General features: G+C 34.6%; 2 protein-coding genes across 2 annotated transcripts in view; one reads left to right on the top strand and one right to left on the bottom strand.

Annotated features, from left to right (window-relative positions):
• The window catches only part of MMP16 (matrix metallopeptidase 16), a 284104-nt gene that overhangs the window by 163187 nt on the left and 98720 nt on the right, over window positions 1–22197 (bottom strand). The window lies entirely within an intron of this gene.
• On the top strand, window positions 4875–6252 carry LOC120249038 (S-phase kinase-associated protein 1-like). The gene is given in 2 exon segments (XM_039257517.1): window positions 4875–5210; window positions 5213–6252. Coding segments are annotated over 2 exon segments (489 nt in total). The 5' UTR covers window positions 4875–4963; the 3' UTR covers window positions 5455–6252.

Here is a 22197-nt window from a genome sequence, read left to right as displayed (position 1 = left end):
GTCAGGAAATTCACATTGAAACATTATCATTTAGTCATCAGATTGCATTCATGGTTATCCAGTTGTCTCAATAATATTTTTAATAGCAAAGGGTCCAGTTCAAAAGCATGAGTTGCTTGATGACTTCACCTCCGTCTCCTTAGTCTGGAATATCACCTCAATCTGCTTTTCACTTTCATGATACTGACACTTTGGAAGATTACCAGCCAGTTACTTTTGAGAATGTCCATCAACTTTGATTTTCCTAACACTGTCTCATAATTAGATTTGGTTATGTATCTTTGACAGGGACATCTTGAAGTGATGCTGTGAGCATCCATCAGATGGTGCATTATTTCAATTTGCTCCATTAATGATAATGCTTACTTTGATCATCTGATTAAGTGGTATCTGCCAGGTTTCTTCACTGTAAAGTTATGGAATATGCTAAAACTATATAAATATCCTGTTCCTCATGAAATTTCAAATTATTTACTTATATATTTATGTCTGTATGGACTCATGGTTTGCTACTTTATTCAATGAGTTATAATCAATTACTATCATTACTTACTTTGATGGTCTAAAGTAGGAGGGTCTTCAAGCTATTATCTGTGTCCTTTTGACATGTTCCCATAATTCTTTAAGGATATTCTTGCATTCTAGCAAAATAAGAGATGCTAGGGTCACATTATATTTTCCTAGCCAGAGACCTGAAATCAGTTATTTCTCTAAGAAGTTGTGGTTGCAACATGGGGCTCAAATTCACAAACTGAACCATGAAATTATGACTTGAGCTGAAGCTGGATCCTTAACTGACTGAACCACCCAGGCACCCCATAAATTATTGATATTTAGGTCATAATACATTCTTTTTTTTTTTTTTGGTCATAATACATCCTTATCTCTCAGTTTAACTTTAGGTAAACATAAACCAACAACACTGTATGCAAGTATACATCAGTCTATGATGCACAGGAAACTAAGAAAATCTCAACAATTTAAATTAGGACAATTTAAATCTAAAGCAAGAATTCCAGCAATAGAAAATGTTCACCAAATCTAGTAAGCATTAAGGGTGTCATGATGCCAACCAAGCACATCCTATCAGAAAATTGACAGAATGTCAAGAAGAACATTGCACATCAGTCAAACTTCATAGTATGATACTGAATTAACATCCCAAGTAAACTGCAGACAAGGACCAATAATAGTTTATGGTTACTATATTTTTGAGACTCTTAAAAAATAACTGGGTTACATTTTTGTATGTAGCCTATAGTTGCCAGATAATTCATTAAGTTCAATGACTAAGTTTTGATGGAGCACCAACTATGTGCAAGGTACTCTAGCATTGGAACAGACCATAAAACTGACAAAAATCTTGGTCCTCAAATAGCTGTCACTGACGTGAAATGGAACGATAATAAACAATAAATAAATATGATGATGAGAAGGTAAACATACAGAATATCTTATAAAGATAAGAGCCATAGGGAAAAAATAAAGCAAGAATGGAGAATTGGGAAGGGTAAGTTAGTGATAGGATAGGCAAGCACAACCTATGAAGTTGACATTTTGAGGAAGCCTGGAGGAAGATGAAGGAGTGAGGTGTGCACGTATATTAGGGGAGAGCTTCCTAGGCAGACAAATCAGCAATTGTAAAGGACATAAAGCAAGAGGCAAGAGTATGCATTTGGAGCTGGAATGAAGTGAGAGAGAGCAGAGAAATAGGAGATGAGTCAAAAAAATTCCCAAGAGCCAAGGAATGTTAGACCATACAGTCTGTTTTAAGGACTTTGGCTTTTCCTCTGCATGAGATCATGGACCACTAGAGAGTGATGAGCACAGAAGTGATATAACACATAAAAAGGAAAGGCTATGGCTTTATTATCCCATAAGAATTTTTTCTTTTTAAGTAGCCTTTTGAGATCAGAATCTCATTCATTTTAGGGATTCATTGAGCCCTCTGGTACACTGAAAAACCTAGAGATGCAATGAGCTATAGAACAAATAGCCACTTAATAGAATATTTTATACAACTACAAATATTCACTGGAATAAAATAAAACAAAACTTCAAAAGATTCCAGGATTGTTTATGACTCTTTCAATATTTAGCTCTGATCTGTATGTCTATTTCAGTGCCCACACTGTAGCCTCAAATGCAAGAGCTTTAAATTCTAAGCCATAGGCCAGCATGTGTGGCATTTTCTTTTATACAAGTTTTTATTTATTTTTGAGAGAGAGGGGGAGGCAGGGGCAAAGAGAGACAGAGACAGAATCTGAAGCAGGATCCAGGCTCTGGGCTGTCAGCACAAAGCCCGATGTGCAGCTCAAACCTACAAGCCTTGAGATTATGACCTGAGGTGAAGTCGGATGCTTAACCAACTAAGTCAACCAGGTGCCCCAAACATAAAATTATTTTAAACAAATACAAATAAGTTATGTATTCTCTTCTATCACACCTTTAAGAGGCCTTTGGCTTGCTGTATTACAAAATGTCCATCTTATTATATACTTGTTCTTTCATTTTTATTTTAGAAAAATCATACTCTTGCTTCCTATGTTTTAATCTCTATCTAGACAAAATAGTTGATAAATCAAGTACAATCAAGTGGAAGTACAGGACTTAAAACTAGCCTGCATAAGAAAGAGATCACTTCATTCTGAGGCAATCAGAAATGGTTTACCAGGCAGAAAGCACTTGGTATGGACCTAAAAAATGAGACATTTTGATAGTCAGAAAAAGTGGAGATGAGTTCTGAGAACATGACAAAGGACACGAGGACCAAAACTGCACAGATTATGAAAGGAAATGTTGTGAAAGAAATTCATTTGAGTGGTAGCAGACCAGAAGTATAAAAAACTATATTAGGTCAAAATGTGAGGGCCTCTGGAGGACTGTGAGGAAGGTACACGGTCTGATGTGTAAAACAGTTTCAAACTTTAAAATGCTAGTATTGGTCCTTTGTATCTAATGGTAGCTTTTACTGATAAGGAAATTGATCTGTTCTCATTCTATGCAACAGTAGGCTATAAACAAATTGGGATCTACTTTTATCTTTAGTTGCTCTTTAAAATTTAATACAGGATTCTGGACACCCTGTAATATAAATCATATGTCTGACTAGAATATATATAATTATCTAGGAAAGATTCAAAATATGGCAATAAAAATAGCTACATATTATAAACAGATTTTTTTGGTTAATTTGTCTCCATTAACAATTACCTATCCTAATATGCGTGTTTATTGATTGCAAAAGAGTTGTTTAGGCAGTTTATGCAAATGATCAACTATGTCATTTGTATACATTAAATGCTTAGAAATAAATTTTGAGGACTTCATCCTAAATTACTATTTAATACCTTACTTTGTTCTTGTTTTTAGGATGACCTGAATAGATTAGCCATGCAAAACTATTGGAAACAACTATTTTGACTTTAAAATAAATGTTACTATGCTGGAACTGAAGAATTTAGGACACCATTTCTCAAATTATAGAACTCCATCACAACATGTTAACACGAAATCCATGAAAAAGCAAAAAAAAAAAAAATCCATAGTCAAATTTACACGATAAATGCTGAATTCAAGAAAGTTAAATAGGTTTCTTTCTGAGGGACCCGACACAGCTAATATGAACTGAAAATCAACAGGAGAAGATTAGAGTAGACAGCATTTCCCAACCTTATTTGTTAACACAACCTTTAATTTATATATTTTTTCCAGGATACCCACTAACATTTCTGAACACAATTTGAGAGAGTCTCTGGCCTAAAAGATTAGATTACCCTCTGATCTTTTCTGCCATTTTTCCTGAGTGTGGTGTTAAATAAATCCTGACTAACCCCTCAAATCATTTATGAACAAGTAACACCTGTTTAAATATTTGAAATAATAACTTTCATTTTATATTGAGACATAAAGGATCTTTTTCAAATCAAAAATATATTCTGAAACCATTGAATTTACCATTTAACGAGCTTTAATGTGAAACATCCATAAGTTGTTTTATGTGTTTGGAACAGATAAGAATGCAGTGAGAGAGAAAACAGAATAGCTTAACTAACATTATTTAGTTCAAATTAAAACTTCACACTTCACACATGAAATGTTTCCATGGTACAGCAGAAATGTGTAAAATTATTGCTTGCCCATTTTCTATTCTTAAAATTCATCCACTTTATCATTGTATCCAAGTTGAGTAGAATTTATTACCATGTTTATTAGAAGTTAGGGGTTATTTATAATCCTTAGAGATGCTTTATAATTACTGAAAATATTTTTGTTTTAATTAATTGTAACGATCTTTCTCTAAGTATAATGAAATACATGAATACATACAAATACTTGAAAACACATCCCCACTGGAGAAAAATATAGTTAAGAAAATTAATCCTGCCTATGAGACATAGCTATGATGATCATTTCTATGTAATTGCCTTTGAATTTTTCATCTTTGAATATTTGTTGACACATTCACACACTAGTAACAGGGATACATATCTACAAACCCAAAGACACACATTTCCATATTCTCACAATTGTCCCAAACCCACAAACAAACCCATTAACCTTTATATTCTCCACTATACACACCTACACTGCAAACACACACACCACCCCTCCTCTGTCAAACATAAAAATGTTAAGACGTAATTATGCACTGGGCTCATGCTGCATATACAACTATTTTCATCCTTTCAATCTAACTCATGAATATTTTTCTGTATCATTAATCCTTTAAAACATGAAATATAATGGTTACACAGAATTATTAGATGTAAGTTAACCATCAATTACACTATCCCTACTGCTAGAAATTTAGACTGTTTCAAATCAGTCATTATTACACATATCATTTTAAAAGAAGATTTATGTGAGTAGTGGCCTTGTTCTCTGCCTTTCTCCCCTCGTAGTTGAGGCCGCTCCTGCTCTTGTCAGCCTCCGGCCTGCAGTCTCCTTGAGACCGAGCACCATGCCTTCAATTAAGTTGCAGAGTTCTGATGGAGAAATATTTGAAGTTGATGTTGAAATTGCCAAACAGTCTGTGACTATCAAGACCATGTTGGAAGATTTGGGAATGGATGATGAAGGGGATGATGACCCAGTTCCTCTACCAAATGTTAACGCAGCAATATTAAAAAAGGTCATTCAGTGGTGCACCCACCACAAGGATGACCCCCCTCCTCCTGAAGATGATGAGAACAAAGAAAAGCGAACAGATGAATCCCTGTTTGGGACCAAGAATTCCTGAAAATTGACCAAGGAACACTTTTTGAACTTATTCTGGCTGCAAACTACTTAGACATTAAAGGTTTGCTTGATGTTACATGCAAGACTGTTGCCAATATGATCAAGGGGAAAACTCCTGAGGAGATTCGCAAGACCTTCAATATCAAAAATGACTTTACTGAAGAAGAGGAAGCCCAGGTACGCAAAGAGAACCAGTGGTGTGAAGAGAAGTGAAATGTTATGCCTGACACTGTAACACTGTAAGGATTGTTCCAAATACTAGTTGCACTGCTTTGTTTATAATTGTTAATATTATACAATCCATAGTCAAATGCAGCAGCAAATCAGTTGTTTTAGCAGAATATTGTCCTCCTTGCATGTGTAATTTGAGTACAGATTCAAAACTTAAGGCTGAGTTTCTTCTAGTATGATCACAAGTTTCTTTTTTCTTGACTCTGAATAAAACTCAATTGTGGGTTCTGAGAAGGTGACATTTTGGGATTTCCCTCTTTGTAAAACGATTTCTGCCTAGTTTATTGCCAGTTAACTTTAGTTTAATGACCTCTTAAAAGTTGGCATTGTAAATAAAACAAGTTGCAAAAGAGTTTTCTGAATAGAATTAACAACGTATTATCTTTACTCATGAGTAGGAAACTAGAAAAAGGCTACTTGAGGTAAAAGTTTGGAGTGGGGTTATTAGGATGTCTTCCAGCTTCCTGGAGTCAAGGAGTACCACTGGTATTGATGAGCCTGTTTGTTGTAGGGCTTCCTTAATTGGATCTAAGGACTTGTTTTTGCATTTTTAATCCTTAGCTTTGAATATTTTGGCTAGAGACTCAGTTACTCCTCATTTGTTGTTTTGGGGGAAATATAACTAGATGGTCTGTTAGCTTTTCAATTAAAAAGGACAAATAACCTATGTGATCTGTCATCTTTTTATAATCAGTGATTCCATGTGGGGGAAAAGTCACACTACTTGCATGTAAAAATAATTTAACCTTTAACATTAAAATGTCTGGCAAAACCTAAAAAGCATCCATCATGAATGCAAGATACTTTCAATAAAAAGTAAGTTGCATAGTAAAAAAATAAATAAATTAAAAAAAAATAAAATAAAAGAAGATTCATGTATAACTCTGATTTTTCTCATGTGAAAATTCTTAGGAGTGCCAGGTTAGAATCAATATGTGTAAATATTTTAAAGTTTGATACTGGCACATCACACTCTAGCAAACTGAATTAGTTTTCAGTTCTTCCCATAATCCATGTTTGAGTCATCTATTTCTCCAAATTCTTGGTAACACTCTGAGTTATAGTGCTTTTGTCAAAAAATGTATCTTATTCTTTCTATTTATATTTATTAGTATATTAGGAAATTAGACTCTGTGGGGGGGGGTGCTGTGAATATGGGAATTGCAGATTCATATTCTGTCCATTTTCTATTGTTATGCCCCCATGTCTCTTATATTAGTTTTTTCAATATATTAAGGTTTGAAAACTTTTTCATATAAGGTAAATATATTTGACTAGTTAGACATTTATTTTTCAACTGTGTTCATGACAACTAATAAACTGGAACTTTACAAAGCCCACTTCCTGTATAAATCATTTAGGAGAAATTTGTTCCCTGAAACACACTAAAGCAAGAGATATTCCAAGGGCCTAGTATTTTTTTTTAACTTTCTTAAAAATAAATAGATGGAAATATTTAGGGACACGGTAGCAACAACTAGAGATTTATATCCAGTTTGCTCTGTTCTTTCTTCCTCCTATGTACAAATATGTGAAATATAGAGAGAATAAACAAATCAGTCAACTATATCCCAAAAGGAAAACATCCTGTTAAAATGGGCAAGAAAATTAAAATGAATACTTAGGTATAATCTGTCAGATCACAGTTTGTCTCATAAAGGCAGTTAAGCATCTCTGCTATGAGTTAATTGGTTGACTTTTGAAGGAAAAAGAAATAATTCTAATTCATACACTACACATACAGCATAATTAATGCCAGGATATTTAAAGCATCAAATTACATTTTGATAAAGTAACAGGGAATGCTTATTTAATATCTCACTAAGGAGAGGATTTCCATGTGTAAAAGAGATGGAAAATTACCACAGAAATAATGGTGGATTTTTATAACATCAAATTTGTAACTCCCAAACCTTACAAGAGGTATAGAAAATTACAAACATAAATATAGAGAAATCTTACCAAGTCAAGTCACTCTCTTATAAAAACTTGACAAAGATGTATCACTCTCAGTTGCTTAGGTCTGGATTCTACTCAGTTCCTTCCTACCTAAGGTCAGGTGATGGAAATCTTATCCACACCGTAAGTCAACTTCTTAAGGGCCCAGGTTGTTTTCAGCCTTGCCCCTCTCTAGTATACTTTTCCTAGGTTCTGTGTGTGTTCTTTCTCATCTACAAAGTTGATTGTGTTTCCTCCTCCTGACCAAAAAAAATTAAAAGACTCTGCAATGTCTATAGAAAAAAAACTAATTTCTGCTCTGCAGCCTACAATTGCTTCATAAGCAGACACTTCATATCTGAAGCAAAACAATCACTCTAACTTTGAAGAGGAAACTCCTTAAAATATGTAGAAACTTAAAAAATAATTGTCATATTATTTTCTAATGATTTTAATTGACAAAGAGTTAATATCTTTAACAGCAAATGTTAAATTATAAGCCACAATTTAGAAATTGGCAACGACTCCATACAGAAAATTCCTAGAAGAATTACAAATGACTAATGAACATGGGAATATTCAAACACAACTAATCAAAGAAATGCAAATTAAAACAAAATACTGTTTTCCCCTATAAACTTAGCAATGATTAAAACATTATCATCTTCAATGCTAAAAAGGGAGCACTGAATCAAGCAATCTCCTACACTGTTAATGGTATAAATTGGCAAACCATTTTGGAAACAATTTTGGCAAGATGTTTCAAGGGTATTTATCATTATACCCTTTGATGCAATTTTAGTAAATTATCATAAGAAAATAATGAGGAACCAGAAAGACATGTTTGTACAAAAACTTTCCTGAAGAATTATTGTAATAGACATATCAAAAAAACCAAGTACAAGCAATGAAAATGATTAAACACTGATAACTTAAATGAAATGCTACATAGCCATTAAAATGATTTTTATGAACTCGAATGACATGGTAAAATGCTTATGTTAAATGTTAACAGAAAAGTATCAAGAAATAATTTCTATGGGGGCGCCTGGGTGGCTTAGTCGGTTAAGCGTCCGACATTCGCTTTGGTCATGATCTCACGGTTCGTGGGTTCGAGCCCTGTGTCGGGTTCTGTGCTGACTGCCGGCTCAGAGCCTGGAGCCTGTTTCAGTCTGTGACTCCCTCTCTGTCTGACCCTCCCCTGCTCACGCTGTCTCTCTCTCTCTCTCTCTCTCTCCTAGAAATAAATAAAACATTAAAAAAAAAAAGAAATAATTTCTATGATGCCAACTACATATAAAAAATTATTGCCAAAGAAAGGACTGGAAGTACACTCATTAAAATATAATGTGTATTCCCCTATAGGTGATGCATTATGAATGATTTTTATTTACATATTTATAACATGAAATGTAATCACTTCTGACAATCTATTTTAACACCAAAAATATGGGTAAATTGGATATAGACAAAGGATGTTCCTTGGCCAATATTTATAACAGTCTCTCCTCCCTCCATGAAATAGCCTGCAGGTCCAATCACAAAGCAACTATTAAATAAACTATGGAACATTCCTACTAGGCTACTGTGAAATCAATGAAATAGTATTTAGAAGCAAAAATTTAATAGCCTGAAAGTTGTTTATGAAAAGCACTACATAAGACTGAACACTTCAAGAGAATGAGAAGACAAATCACAGACTGAGAAAAAACATTTGTAAAGGACTATTATCCAAATTACACAAAGAATACTTACAAAACGAAAAAGGAAATACCTCAATGAAAATATGGGTGAAAGTTTAACAGACACCTTACCGAAGATATACAAATGACAAGTAAGCATATGAAGAAATGTTTCACATTTTATGACTTCAGGGAAATGCAAATTAAAATAAAGATGAGATACCACTCCATGCCTATTAAAATGATTACAGTCCAGAACACCAATAACACCAAATGCTGGTCAGAATGTGGAACAAAAGGAACAGTTATTCTTTGCTAATGCGAATGTAGAATGGTATAGCCACTTTGGAAAACAGTTTGGTGGTTTCTTATAAAACTAAATATACTCTTAACCAGAAGATCCAGCAATCACACTCTTTGGTATTTACCCAAAGGAGAAAACTATGTCCACACAAAAACTTACACATAGATATTTATAGCAACTTTATTCATAACTGCCCAAACTTGGAAACAACCTGAATGTTCTTCAGTAGGTGAATGGATAAATAAATTGTAGTTGTTCCAGGTTATAGAATATTATTCAGCAGTCAAAACAAATGAGCTGTCAATTCATCCAAAGACATAGAAGAACCTTAAACGCGTATTACTAACTGAAAGATGCAATTTGAAGTGGCTACATGCTGTATAATTTCAACTACATGACATTCTAGAAAGGATAAGACCATAGAGACAGGAAAAACAAAACTTGTTGTTACGGGATGAGGGAAGAAAAGATGAATACATGGAGCACAGATGATGTTTGGGATAATAAAAATATTCTGTATGGTACTACAATGATGGCTATATGTCATATATCTGTCTAAACTCACAGAATGCACAACACCAAAAGTGAACCTTTATGTAATAAACTATGGACTTTGTGTAATTATGATGCACCAATGTAGGTTTATTAATTACAACAAATGTGCCCTCTGGTGGGGGATATAAATAATGAAGAGACTGTGTATGTGTAGGGTCTGGGATTACATAGGAAATCTCTATACCTTCTCCTAAATTTGCTGTGAACCTAATACTGCTCAAAAAAAAAAAAACTGCCTTTAAAAAAAACTGAATATACAATAATGTTACAACTATGGGAAAACACAAAGGAAGAAGATAAATAATAGAATGATTAATATAGAAGTGATAAGGTTGAAGTGACCTACGATTGTACTGTTATTTTTAACTGTATATTTTATATATATGTTCTGAGTTTTCTAGACTGGATATGTGTAACTTTTTCCATATTAAAACAAAAAGGCTTGGGGCTCCTGGGTGGCTTAGTCGGTTGAGCGTCCGACTTTCACTTAGGTCATGATCTCGCGGTTCGTGGGTTCGAGCCCCGCGTCAGGCTCTGTGCTGACTGCCAGCTCAGAGCCTGGAGCCTATTTCAGAGTCTGTGTCTCCTTCTCTCTCTGGCCCTCCCCTGCTCACGCTGTCTCTCTCTCCCTCTCCTAGAAATAAATAAAAATATTTAAAAAAAAAAAAAAGGCTGATGTTGGTCAAAGAATACAAACTTTCAGTTATAAAATTAATAAGTTCTGGGAATCTAACATACAGCATGGTGATTATAGTTAATAATATTGTATTGTATACTTGAAATTTGCTGAAAGTGTAGATGTTAAGTATTCTCTCACCAAAAAATTGGTAACTAAGTAAGGTGATTGATGAGCTAATTATCTTGATAGTGGTTTTCATTTCACAATATATATGTGTATCAAATCATGTTATACACATTAAATATATATAACTTTTGTCAGTTTTATCTCAATAAAGTTAAAAATGTGAATGAGGATTAAAGTTCTATTAGATGACCACATTCTGTGAGAACACATATTCTCGAGTAAACTAAATAATCAAGAAACAATGTCAAAACAAGAAATAAAAAACATAAACACAGCATGCTCTCATATCTTAATTTGGTTTAGAATACACGAGGAAAAAAGGAAAGGAAATAGGGCAGAAGAGACAGGTCATAACTAGACTACAGAAAAGTCTTATCTAGGGTAAGAGACTTGGCTTTCATGAGGTAAGCAATAATTTGTTTGGTCTGGTTTGGTTTTTATGTGCAGAAGAATGACAGGGTAAAAGCAATATTTTAGTGACTTCTATCTATACATAATACATTAAATTAAAGCACCTTATCAGTTAAGGGGCCAGAGCAATGACCTAATGACCTGGTGATTGTGGGGGAAAAAGAGAAGAATGGAGTTGAGTAAATTGTGAAAGCAGAATTGCTAAATTTAAAGACCAATTGTTGTGGGTAACAAGGGAGATGAAAGTGTCTTGCAGATGTGTGTCCACGTCTAAGTGACTTTGAGAATAAATAATTCTGAATTTAAGGAATACAGGGACATGGGGTAGAGAGAATGGTGAATTTATGATGGGGTTAGAATACCCAACATATTTTAATTATTTGTTTTATTTCTCCCTCTTTCACCAAGTAGTTGTGTTTATTCTTCCTTACGTAAAAGTAGTCTAGCAAAAACATACACCCCTTTCCCAATAGAAGTAAATATTCAGAAACAAAATGTAATCTGATAATTTCATATGGAAAAAGAAATTGTCAAACAACAAGGAAATACCTATGTGTATAGGTATCATCATTTTGATATATCATTTGGCATAGGGCAAGGATTCTCAAACTTTAGAGTGCCTCAGAATCATCCAGAGGACTTTTTAAACAGGCAGATTGCTGGATTCTGCCCTCAAGCTTCTGAATCAGGAAGCTGGGGTGGGACCAGGAATGTGCATCTTTAACAAGGTCCCTCCCAGGTGAAGCAGATGCTGCTGGCCTTAGGACCACAAGAGGAGGATCTCTGCCCTGGGACCACATTACCCTAGGAACAGGAAGGATAAACTATTTTAAATGCCTGAGGGTAAGTGAAATATTGTCAGGACTAACATCTCAGAAGATAAGTCTGGAGCTGACCTCTGCAAAGCCTTTACTGGAAAGGCAAAATGGCAATTTGAACATGCAATGTTTCATTGCTTAGGCATCAAAATCTGATGCCCAGAAAACCTCAACTGTGGTTTCAAAACGAACCTAAATACTTAGATGGTCACTAGATCAAATAATGTTGTTAGTGAGGGATAGACATGAAAGCAAAAGAAAAATTGTTAATAACAAAATTTTCCCTTTACCCTATTGATTCTTGATACATAGTAGCTAGCTTATGGGGTAAAGAGTAGAAAGTCTTACTATATGTAAGTAACTACTCACATATAAGTTTGAATAACTACACAAACTACTTAAAGTTTGTGTTTTTTCAATAACAATATCAATAATAAAAACAACATTAATATATTTTAAGAAATGTGATCATGTTTTCTAAGATTACTGTGCAGTTTTTTAATTGCTGGATAAACACCCTACCCAGTTTTTCTTATTCACAAATTTGCTACTTGCATATCTATTATCCATGAGGACTCTGGGAGTCATATGAAGTGGCATGTATTATAAAGTCCTAGAACTCAGAAACCAAGTCACTCCAAGACATCTAGTGAAAGATCTGTGCCATTTACTACCTGTGCAGGTATTGAAAGTCATATAACCTTTTCAAATTTCAGTATAATTATTGATTAAATGGGAGTGAAAATTTCCATCTTGAAAACATTGCTGAACTGGATTAGCCAACATAAAGTAGGATTTTAATAAATATTATTTAGATATTTTGCTTGAAGTATATACAATATCATGTTGAAAGCAGTTATAAAATTCCCTTTCTGAGACTTCTTTGTATCTGTGATGGATCTGAGATACGAATGTGGAATCAACCACCAGAAAGAGTAGTTTCTATGATGATTCACTGAAATAACTGGTTTATCCAATTCAAAACTAAGCCATTACTTAACCCAATATAGTCTTAAAATTATTAATTCTGGAGTCACTATGGGATTTCCAGAGTGTGTTGCAGTTCATTTGATAAGGTGCATATACATATCTCCCCCAGATTCAACTGAATCTAAAATTATCCAGCTTCTCTCTACCTAAACTATGTAACTGGAAACTCTGGAAAGTACTTAGAGTACACCTTCCACTAAGTCTAGATATGAAAGTCCAGTGGTAGCAGAAACCAAAACAATTATTGTGCATGTCACACCTATGCAACTCTTTTCTCCAAGCAAAGCTCATGAGAGCCATAGAAGGTCACTGAGAGGCCACCCAGGTAATGAGCTTGTAAATAGTAAAGGTTCCCAAGTCTCATACAGCTTAAATAACACCAGTGAAAATAATTGGCTCATTCCCTCTCTTCTATATCAACTTCACCACAATGATCCTAACTTCTTTATTTTAAAATGTTAAGAGTTCAAACAAGTTTGTATTAGGATGTCATCATTTTAAAAATGCCTTTCTCCAAATATTTCTTATGTTTATTTATTTTTGAGAGAGTGAGATAAAGAAAGAGAGAGAGAGAGCGCGCATACAAGTTAGGGAAGGTCAGAGAGAGGGAAACACAGAATCTGAAGCAGGCTCCAGGCCCAGAGCTGTTCAGCACAGAGCCTGACGCAGAGCTCGAACTCACCAACTGTGAGATCATGACCTGAGCTGAAGTTAGACACTTAATCGACTGAGCCACCCAGGCGCCTCTCAAAATATTTTTAATGAGATAAACATGCATATGTAGCTTTAGATTATGCCTTGAAAATATCATATTCTGATACATCATCTTATCTAAATTATATTAAAAGATTCAGGATTCTAACACGAAATGGTGCTAATGATACTTCCTAGATCATTTTAAAATTCTGAGTTTATTTTGCTGAACAGACGTCAAACCACAAAAAGAGGGAATGGAGTGGGGAAGAAACCTAGAGATTATCATGAATTTACTTCCTGAGACTTTTATCTACGAAGATCAAAGTTCACATAGAGCCAAGAAAAGAAGTGGTCCCCATCACCAATTTAAACCTTGATGGATATTTAATGCTAATTTGAACTTCTGAAATAGCTTTCATCTCAGATTTCAAAGTGATTTTATAAGAAAATATGCTTTATCTCTTTATTGCATTGACTTAACCATAAACTAGATAGAAAACCATTTTACAGATGGGAAAACTGAAGCAACGATCCAATGAATCAGGAATGCAGAAAAAAGACACTTCTTAGATTATTTAAACTAGCCAAATTGTTTACAAATTCCACAGAAGTTATTTACTGCATATTAAAAAGACTATATATTCGTGACGTTCTCATTATTATGTATCAGATCATTTCTCAGGATCTTTCTCAATAGAAATGCCACATGGCCACTTAGGGAATGGGCTGGTGTACTGAATGATCCAAATATGTTTCTTACTGTGAGACTCTTCACAGACACACACACAGTCACAGAATATTCTAAAGTTTTCTAAATAGTTTTAGTCTTTTTAAATTTTTTTTAAATGTTTTATTTATTTTTGAGAGAGAGAGAGAGACAGCGTGAGCAGGGGAAGGTGAGAGAGAAAGAGGGAGACACAGAATCTGAAGTAGGCTTCAGGCTCTGAGCTAGCTGTCAGCATAGAGCCTGACACAGGGCTCAAACATGAATCATGAGATCATGATGTGCTGAAGTCAGACGCTCAACTGACTCAGCCACCCAGGCTCCCCTAAATAATTTTAGTCTTAAGAAACAGTACTCAAGTCCCCTGCACATCTAATATCAAATATATGATTACTGTGCAAACATACTTTCCCTGGAAACAGAGCACATGCAAGTCAGCAATACCTGTCTGCATAGTGAAATACATCAAATATTTTCAAAGGAAACAGCAAATGGATGTTCAATACAAATTGGAATTTCTTTTTGAGCAACAACCTATATTTACCATCCAGGTAAGGCAATGTGGAAAGATACCATAAGAGAGGCAATTCTTGCTTCCAGTGAATTTAGAGTCTACCTAGAAAACGGAAGCATTTATAAACACAGAACAACTTGAGAAAAAGCAATGATTAGTGCTGGCCAATAACCTATGACATATTTATATGTAAATATTGTAGATCATATGGATTGGAGGTGTCATCTAAGTGTACTCTGGGTAAAGAGGAAGATCCCTCTTCAAGAGGCAATAACATCTGAGCCAAGTTCTCTGCTTTGATCATTGCATTGATGCTAATGCCCATTCCATCCATGCATTCTTAATGATAGTCCTTTATTTTCATGTCTTATCACTTTTTTTTTTACATTCCTAATGTCTTCTCTCAATGACCTAAGCTATACAGTGTTTCTGGAATTATCTTCCTAAGGCCTAAGTCAGATCATGTTATAGTGAATAACGAGGTTAGACTCTGGAGTCAAGAGTATCAAGCACTGAATCCTGGCCCTGTCACTTATTATATTAACTAAGTGATTTGGGGCAATCTACTTAATGTTCCTAAGTCACAGATTATTTATCTGTTGAATAGAGATAATAACAATACATCTACTTTTAAATTTTCCATAAGGCTTAAATAAAATACGAAAATTCTTAGCAGAATACTCAGCACATAGTAAATGATCAATAAATGTGAGATGTTGTTTGAATTATATTCCTCCCATCACAAATACAGGCCTCTAAAGTTGCCTATCAGATAAATTAGGAGCTAAGCCAGAAATTCATACCCTTTTAATTCATGGCAAGCCTGTTTTTCTAGATTTCTATCATAACACTTCTTTACTGTCAATCCATGTTGCAGCCAACCCATATAATGTGTCCTCTACATTCTCCTTAGAACTTCCTATACCTCTGTGTTTGGATAATTCCTATGATTGGCCTCAAATATCCTTCTCATCCCCAAATCCCCTTTCAAGTTCAGTTCCTCAATGGTCAAATCCAAGTACTGCCTCTTGCATGATACAACCCTTATCCCCTGACCAGACATGGTATCTCTGCTTCTAATTCCAAGAGCATATTCTACTATCAAAGTTGAGCTCTTCACTGTCAAAGACTGGGCCTTTATCTCCTTTTGATGGCCAAAGCTGCTAGCATCCTGTCTGCACAAAGCAAGGCTGAAATAAAGGCTGAATGAATGATGAATTAACAGACTGAGCAACAGAAATATCAGAACACAACTGTCCCTGTCCTATGGGAACTTACATAGCAAAGTTGATTCACATTTGAACAAATATTTAATGCACAGGATTCAAAAGCACTGGGCTTTCCATATTGTTCAATTACTTTACTTGAAAGGTCCCCAAAGCAGGTGTCAAATTTAGTTATTGCACAGTGATAATTCTATTTTATAGCCAAACATGCAAACTGACATATATTAGGTACAACTTTAAGGAGGTTAGGTCTAGCCTCTTGAGAGTTATTCAATTAAAGATTAAAAAAAAAAAAAACCTTGCAATGAATATTAAATCAGTTTCATTGTAAGCTTTGATAAATCTCTCAGAAATACAGGTTTATTAAAGCTATTTTTTAGGGACAGAATAAACCTTAAGTCACCTACCCTCAATAAAACAACATAAAGTAGAGTTGTGCTCATATTACCCAATAGCATATAGATAACTTAGAAAGTCATTTAATTAACCAAATAGGTTTATGCCCATGAGTCTATCATCTTGCAGCCCTAATTTCATCTAAAATATAAACCAGAACTTTGGGTATCTGCAGGTCAAAAGTATGGTATCCATGTCTCCCTGAGTTTAATAAAAGTTAAAGTATTTTGGCAAGAGTATGATGTAATTCAGATCAAGTGAACACAATTACTTTTCTTACCCAGCCATTCCAGGAATAGATTTGGCCTTAGGACTGATGTATCCAAGCCTGTTCTGCTTTAATGGCTCAGGGTTCCATGGGGTCTCCCCGGCAATTATTTTAAAATTAATGACTGCTTTCTGATTTAATCATCTAACTAACTTTTCTTCCTTGACCCTTCTTTAACTACAGTAGATCTTTTGTTTCCTTCAAAAGACAGTAGGACGAATACAGCAAATTCAGGGTTAGGCTCTGACCTTTACTTACAGACACAATTAGAGCTGGGCCATTTTAACTCTGGTGACTCAGTGAAAGCAGACCTGCTGTAGAGAAGGGCAGTAAAGAAAGGTCAAAGTCTAATGGAGGAAAGATGCGCGGTGGCCTTTCAAAACCCCAAAGTATATACTGTCCGTCATTCCATTTACTCACTCATTGTTTAAATGTCTTTCAGAAAGTAATATAATAAGTTTACAGGATTACTGAAGTTACCATGTGTGGGTAAATAAAGTTTAAACTATAGGTCAGATGTTCTTAACCTGTGGCCCCAGGAAAGGCTTCAGGTGATCCAACTTCCTGACAGGTATGAAGATTTTGTGTTTATGCACATTTCTTTCTTTCTTTTAGCACAGAGATTTCATAGTGTCATTAACTTCTTAAAGGAGTCTGTATCACTCCAGCATGTTAAGAATCACCGAAACATAATAATAAACTAGGTATTAAAATAGACTCAATTACATCCAAATGACTCTTTAAAAAACTTTGTATATGTTATCTTCAAAATCCAGAACTTTCAAGTCAGACAACCAGAATATAATTCCTAGCACATGGGTATAGGTGTCTTCAACTGATTAACTAGACTTCTTAGAAAGAATGCACCTGGGAATAAACTAAACCACCAACTCCCAACCTTGAAACTGATGATTTATTGGAAACAGAGGAGTTTCATAAAGTGAAAATTTGTGCATGGAAATGGAAATTAGAGTTGGAAAGCATGCAAAGAGCATGTAAAGCAAAGGAAACAGAGCAGAGCAATTAGAGCGCACTGGAATTGGCAGAATGGCTGTGAGCAAATATCCTGGAGTCAGACAATCTGAAAGGGAATCTAAATCTATCATTTTCTAGTTAGTGGTGTGGCCCCCAAATATGTATCCAATTGGGTTAAGTGTAATATGCTTAGAAGAGGGCCTGACACACAGTACTATACACATTTTATTTAACTATTAACTGCTGATGACATTAACTGCTGGTGGCAATAATCAAGATGAAAGAAGGTCCCACCTAACATAAACATTAGTGTTTATTTTTTAAATTGTAGTTATTTTTGACAGAGAGAGAGAGAGAGAGGCAGAGAGCATGAGCAGAAGAGAGGCAGAGAGAGAGGGAGACACAGAATCCCAAGCAGACTCCAGGCTCCTAGGTGTCAGCACAGAGCCCAGCGTGGGGCTCGAAATCATGAACTGCGAGATCATGACCTGAGTTGAAGTCAAATGCTCAACTGACTGAGCCACCCAGGTGTCCCATGAACATTAGTGCTTAAAGCCAACCCCAGGACAGAGGCTGTTCAATTTCTTTTTTCTTTTTATGACTCAATTTTCAGATCTGGGCACCATTGATCTCACTGCTCCAGCACTTTACTCTTCAGCTATTCCTTTCAAGATTTTTCACATTATATAGTACTGTAGGCAGCATTAATATTAGTAGTAATAAAAATAAAATTATATTCTGATATAATATTTCATAGTTTTTGTGATATAGATAAGTCAGGCCAGGTTATAAATACTCCCATTTTTACAGGTGAATATTTTATATCAAAGACTGTTCAAAGTATTACATAAATTAATTTTAGGGATGCCTAAGTGGTTCAGTAGGTTAAGCATTCAACTTTGGCTCAGGTCATGATCTCGCTGTTGGCAGGTTCCAGCTCCGCACCGGGCTCTGTGCTGACAGCTCAGAGCCTAGAGCCTGATTCAGATCCTGTATCTCCCTCTCTCTCTACCCCTCCCCTAGTCATCCTCTGTCTCTCTCTCTCTCTCTCTCTCTCTCTCAAAAAGTAAATAAACATTTACAAATTTTTAAAAATTAATTTTAAATGAGCATATAAGCACCAGAACAGCAATTAGTAATCTTTGTAAATTTCAGTATCTTCATTTACTGATAAGACCATATTCCATAACATTTTTCATAAAAATTCTCATAAGAATTTTAGAGGTATAATGACCTTAAACTCTCTTAGTTCAATGATCTTATTTTATAGATGAAGAAACAAAATTATGGAAATTACATGTTTTTTTTTTTAAACAGGGCTGACTCAAATACACTTTCCTGAATTTAGCTTTTCTTAATTGTATCTCAGCTACTGTATGTACCTAGAACAAAGTGTTTGCCAGAGGTTGAAATTATTATTGGTGATCTCTGTGTATTTGTTTGCTCTCAAAGACTGAAAATGAATGCTTTGTTACTGGGGGCATATTTGTCTATTATTATGACCAATCATATTTCTTTGAAAGAATTCATTACTTACAGTATGTATTAGTTACTATAGGTAATAGCACATAAAACATTACGCCCATTCATTCTTAAAGAAAACTGAGGCATAAGTCAACCTAAAGTTGGCGGGAAGAACTTCAACATAACATGTACTCCCTGAGCCTTAGAGACAGAAATGAATTATAGTGTGAAGAACTGTTTCAGAGACGGACCATGATAAGCCTATCCTATGTGGCCATCATGCCAGTCTCCTCATCAACCCTGGAGTAGACAAAGATCTACATCATCACTGTAGAAACAACCCACACATCAGAAGAGATAATGTAGGAGGCTTTTATGTTTTGTATTCATCAGCATTTTTCATATCACATGCCTGTATTACTTCTGTAGGAATTTTGAGGTTTGGAAATTTATGATGTCTCTAGCCAATGAGAAAATATTGTGAAAGAAAAAAGTGAAAATTCAAAAAAAAAGATTAGAATGCTTCTTTTTCATTTTGATTGGTTTCCTTTTTTAAAAAAGTTCAGCATAGGATAGCTTTATGTTTTAATTTATATCATTGCTGTATGTCTATTAAACCAAATATTATGTTTACCTCTCAATGAAGAAATGATTTGGTATACATTGCTAAAAATTTAAACCATTATTTCAGCATCTAATTATGTTTTCTGAAAACAGTGGAGTATTAAAAGGAAAAAAGAAAGAAAAGAAAAAGTAGGAAGAGCACTTAAAAGAAAAATCTCATTGTATCCACACATGTGAACAAAACCTTATCTGATTTCTAAAATGTTGAGAATTTCCTTGAACGTGTCTATCATTTTTCAAACACATACTCTTTTTTTTTTTAGTTTATTTATTTTTTGAAAGAGAGAGAGAGAGTGAACAGGGAAATAGCAGACAGAGATGGAGAGAGAGAATCCGAAGCAGGCTCTGCACTCTCACCGCAGAGCCTGATGCAGAGCTGAAACCCACAAACTGTGAGATCATGCCCTGGGTTGAAATCAAGAGCCTGATGCTTAACCGAGTCACCCAGGCGCTCCTCAAACACATACTTTTTTGATGAAAAGGGCAAATTAGATGATGATATAGCATGGATCCTTAATTGAAGCTATTTTAACTGTGAAAACTTTTTTTTAATTTTTTTCATTCAGTTGGAAAGAAGTAGAAGAGATAATAATTTTGCCCCCAAAAATCAAATATATAAAATATGTACTAAATAACCTAAAGGAAAACTAGTCAACTTTCATGCATATTTCAAAGCATGGGTAAAATGTATTGGGAGATTTATTAAGAAATTCCTTATTTTGCAAAGTTAACTTAGATGATCTACAAAAAACTCTACATCTTTCAGTACTGCTGTTCACAAGACTATGTAAGACCTATCCTGCCTGTGGCTCTTGGTCACATTCATCTAGTGTGAGGAAGAGTTCTTGAAAGGTATCCATTATGTAACATTGAATAAGAAGCATGGGCAATAGACAGAAGTGACCCCCAAGCTGTATCCTGGTGACCTAAAGGGTCAACTAATCACTAATAAGATGTGTCAAGTTGGCCTGCCCATGGTACCCAGACACTTAGTCAAACATTAGTCGAGATTTTTTTTTTTAATGTTTTATGCTGTGAAGACATTTTTTAGATGGGATTAGCATTTAAATCAGTAGATTTTATGTAAACATATTATTTTCCATAATGTAGGTGGATCTCATCCAATCAGCTGGATGCCTTAAGAGAAAAAAGATAGTCTCTCCCAAGGTAAAGTCTGCTACTTGACTGCCTTCAGACTTGAACTACAACATGAGCTTTTCTCTGGTCTCCAGCATACACGCCTACTCTGCGGATGATGAACTTGTCAGCCTCCACAATCACTTAAACAAATTCCTTTGAAATCTCTCTCACATGGGGCGATTGGCTGGCTCAGTTGATAGAGCATGTAAATCTTAATCTCGAGACTGTGAGTTTGAGCCCTACATTGGGTGCAGAGATTACTTAAAATGTGAATTTTAAAAGAATAAATAACAGTTTTTAAAAATCTCTCTTCTGCTCTCGCTATGTGTACAAGTGTGTGTGCAGTCTGCTATTCTGTAAAACATGGTAATAACATATATTTCCCCAATTTTTTAAAATTATTAAAAGAGATAATGTATGTACAGTGCTTTCTAAGGTAGATAAATATTAGTTATTAATGAATTCTCATTGACAGGATGTTGTGCCTATTCTTAATATTTACATTATTATCTTCAAAACAGAGGTAATATCTAGGATATAGTGACAAACAAGGGAAAAGGCACTGTGGGAAAATATCAAAACTTTTTATTTTATTACTACTGCTATTTCTATGGGGAGGAAAACTGCATACAAACAGTTAAGACCCTGTGTAAATATACAAATGGAAAATATAAACAAATTCTGTTAGATCAATATGATGGAGTACTACTCAGCAGTAAAAAAAGGAATGGAGTACTGATATGTACAACATGTATAAATCTCAAAATGACATGCTAAATGAAAGGGACCAGAAACAAAAGAGGTGATACAAAATCACTCCATATAGAGGTATATGTATGTATGTGTGTGTATATATATATATATACACATACATGCACATACAAACACACTCACACACACACACACACACACATATATAACTTAATAAAATAGAAACTAATCTAGAGTGACAAATTGCTTTGGGAGTGGTGGGAGGCAGGAATAAGGGTTTACAAAATGAGTGTATGTGAACATCAAAACTTATCAAATTGGGGCACTTAGGTGGCTCTCTCTCTACTCCTTACCTTCTCGTGATCTCTCTCTCTAAAATAAACATTAAAAAAATTATAAAAGACATATCAAGTTGTATACTTTATTTTTTTTTAATTTTTTTTTAAATGTTTTTTTTTATTTATTTCTAGGAGAGAGAGAGACA

Source organism: Hyaena hyaena, unplaced genomic scaffold, assembly GCF_003009895.1.
Source record: "Hyaena hyaena isolate Hyena2069 unplaced genomic scaffold, ASM300989v1 scaffold_627, whole genome shotgun sequence".
In the NCBI taxonomy this organism is placed as follows: Eukaryota; Metazoa; Chordata; class Mammalia; order Carnivora; family Hyaenidae; genus Hyaena; species Hyaena hyaena.
This window is presented reverse-complemented; position numbering and strand designations above follow the sequence as displayed.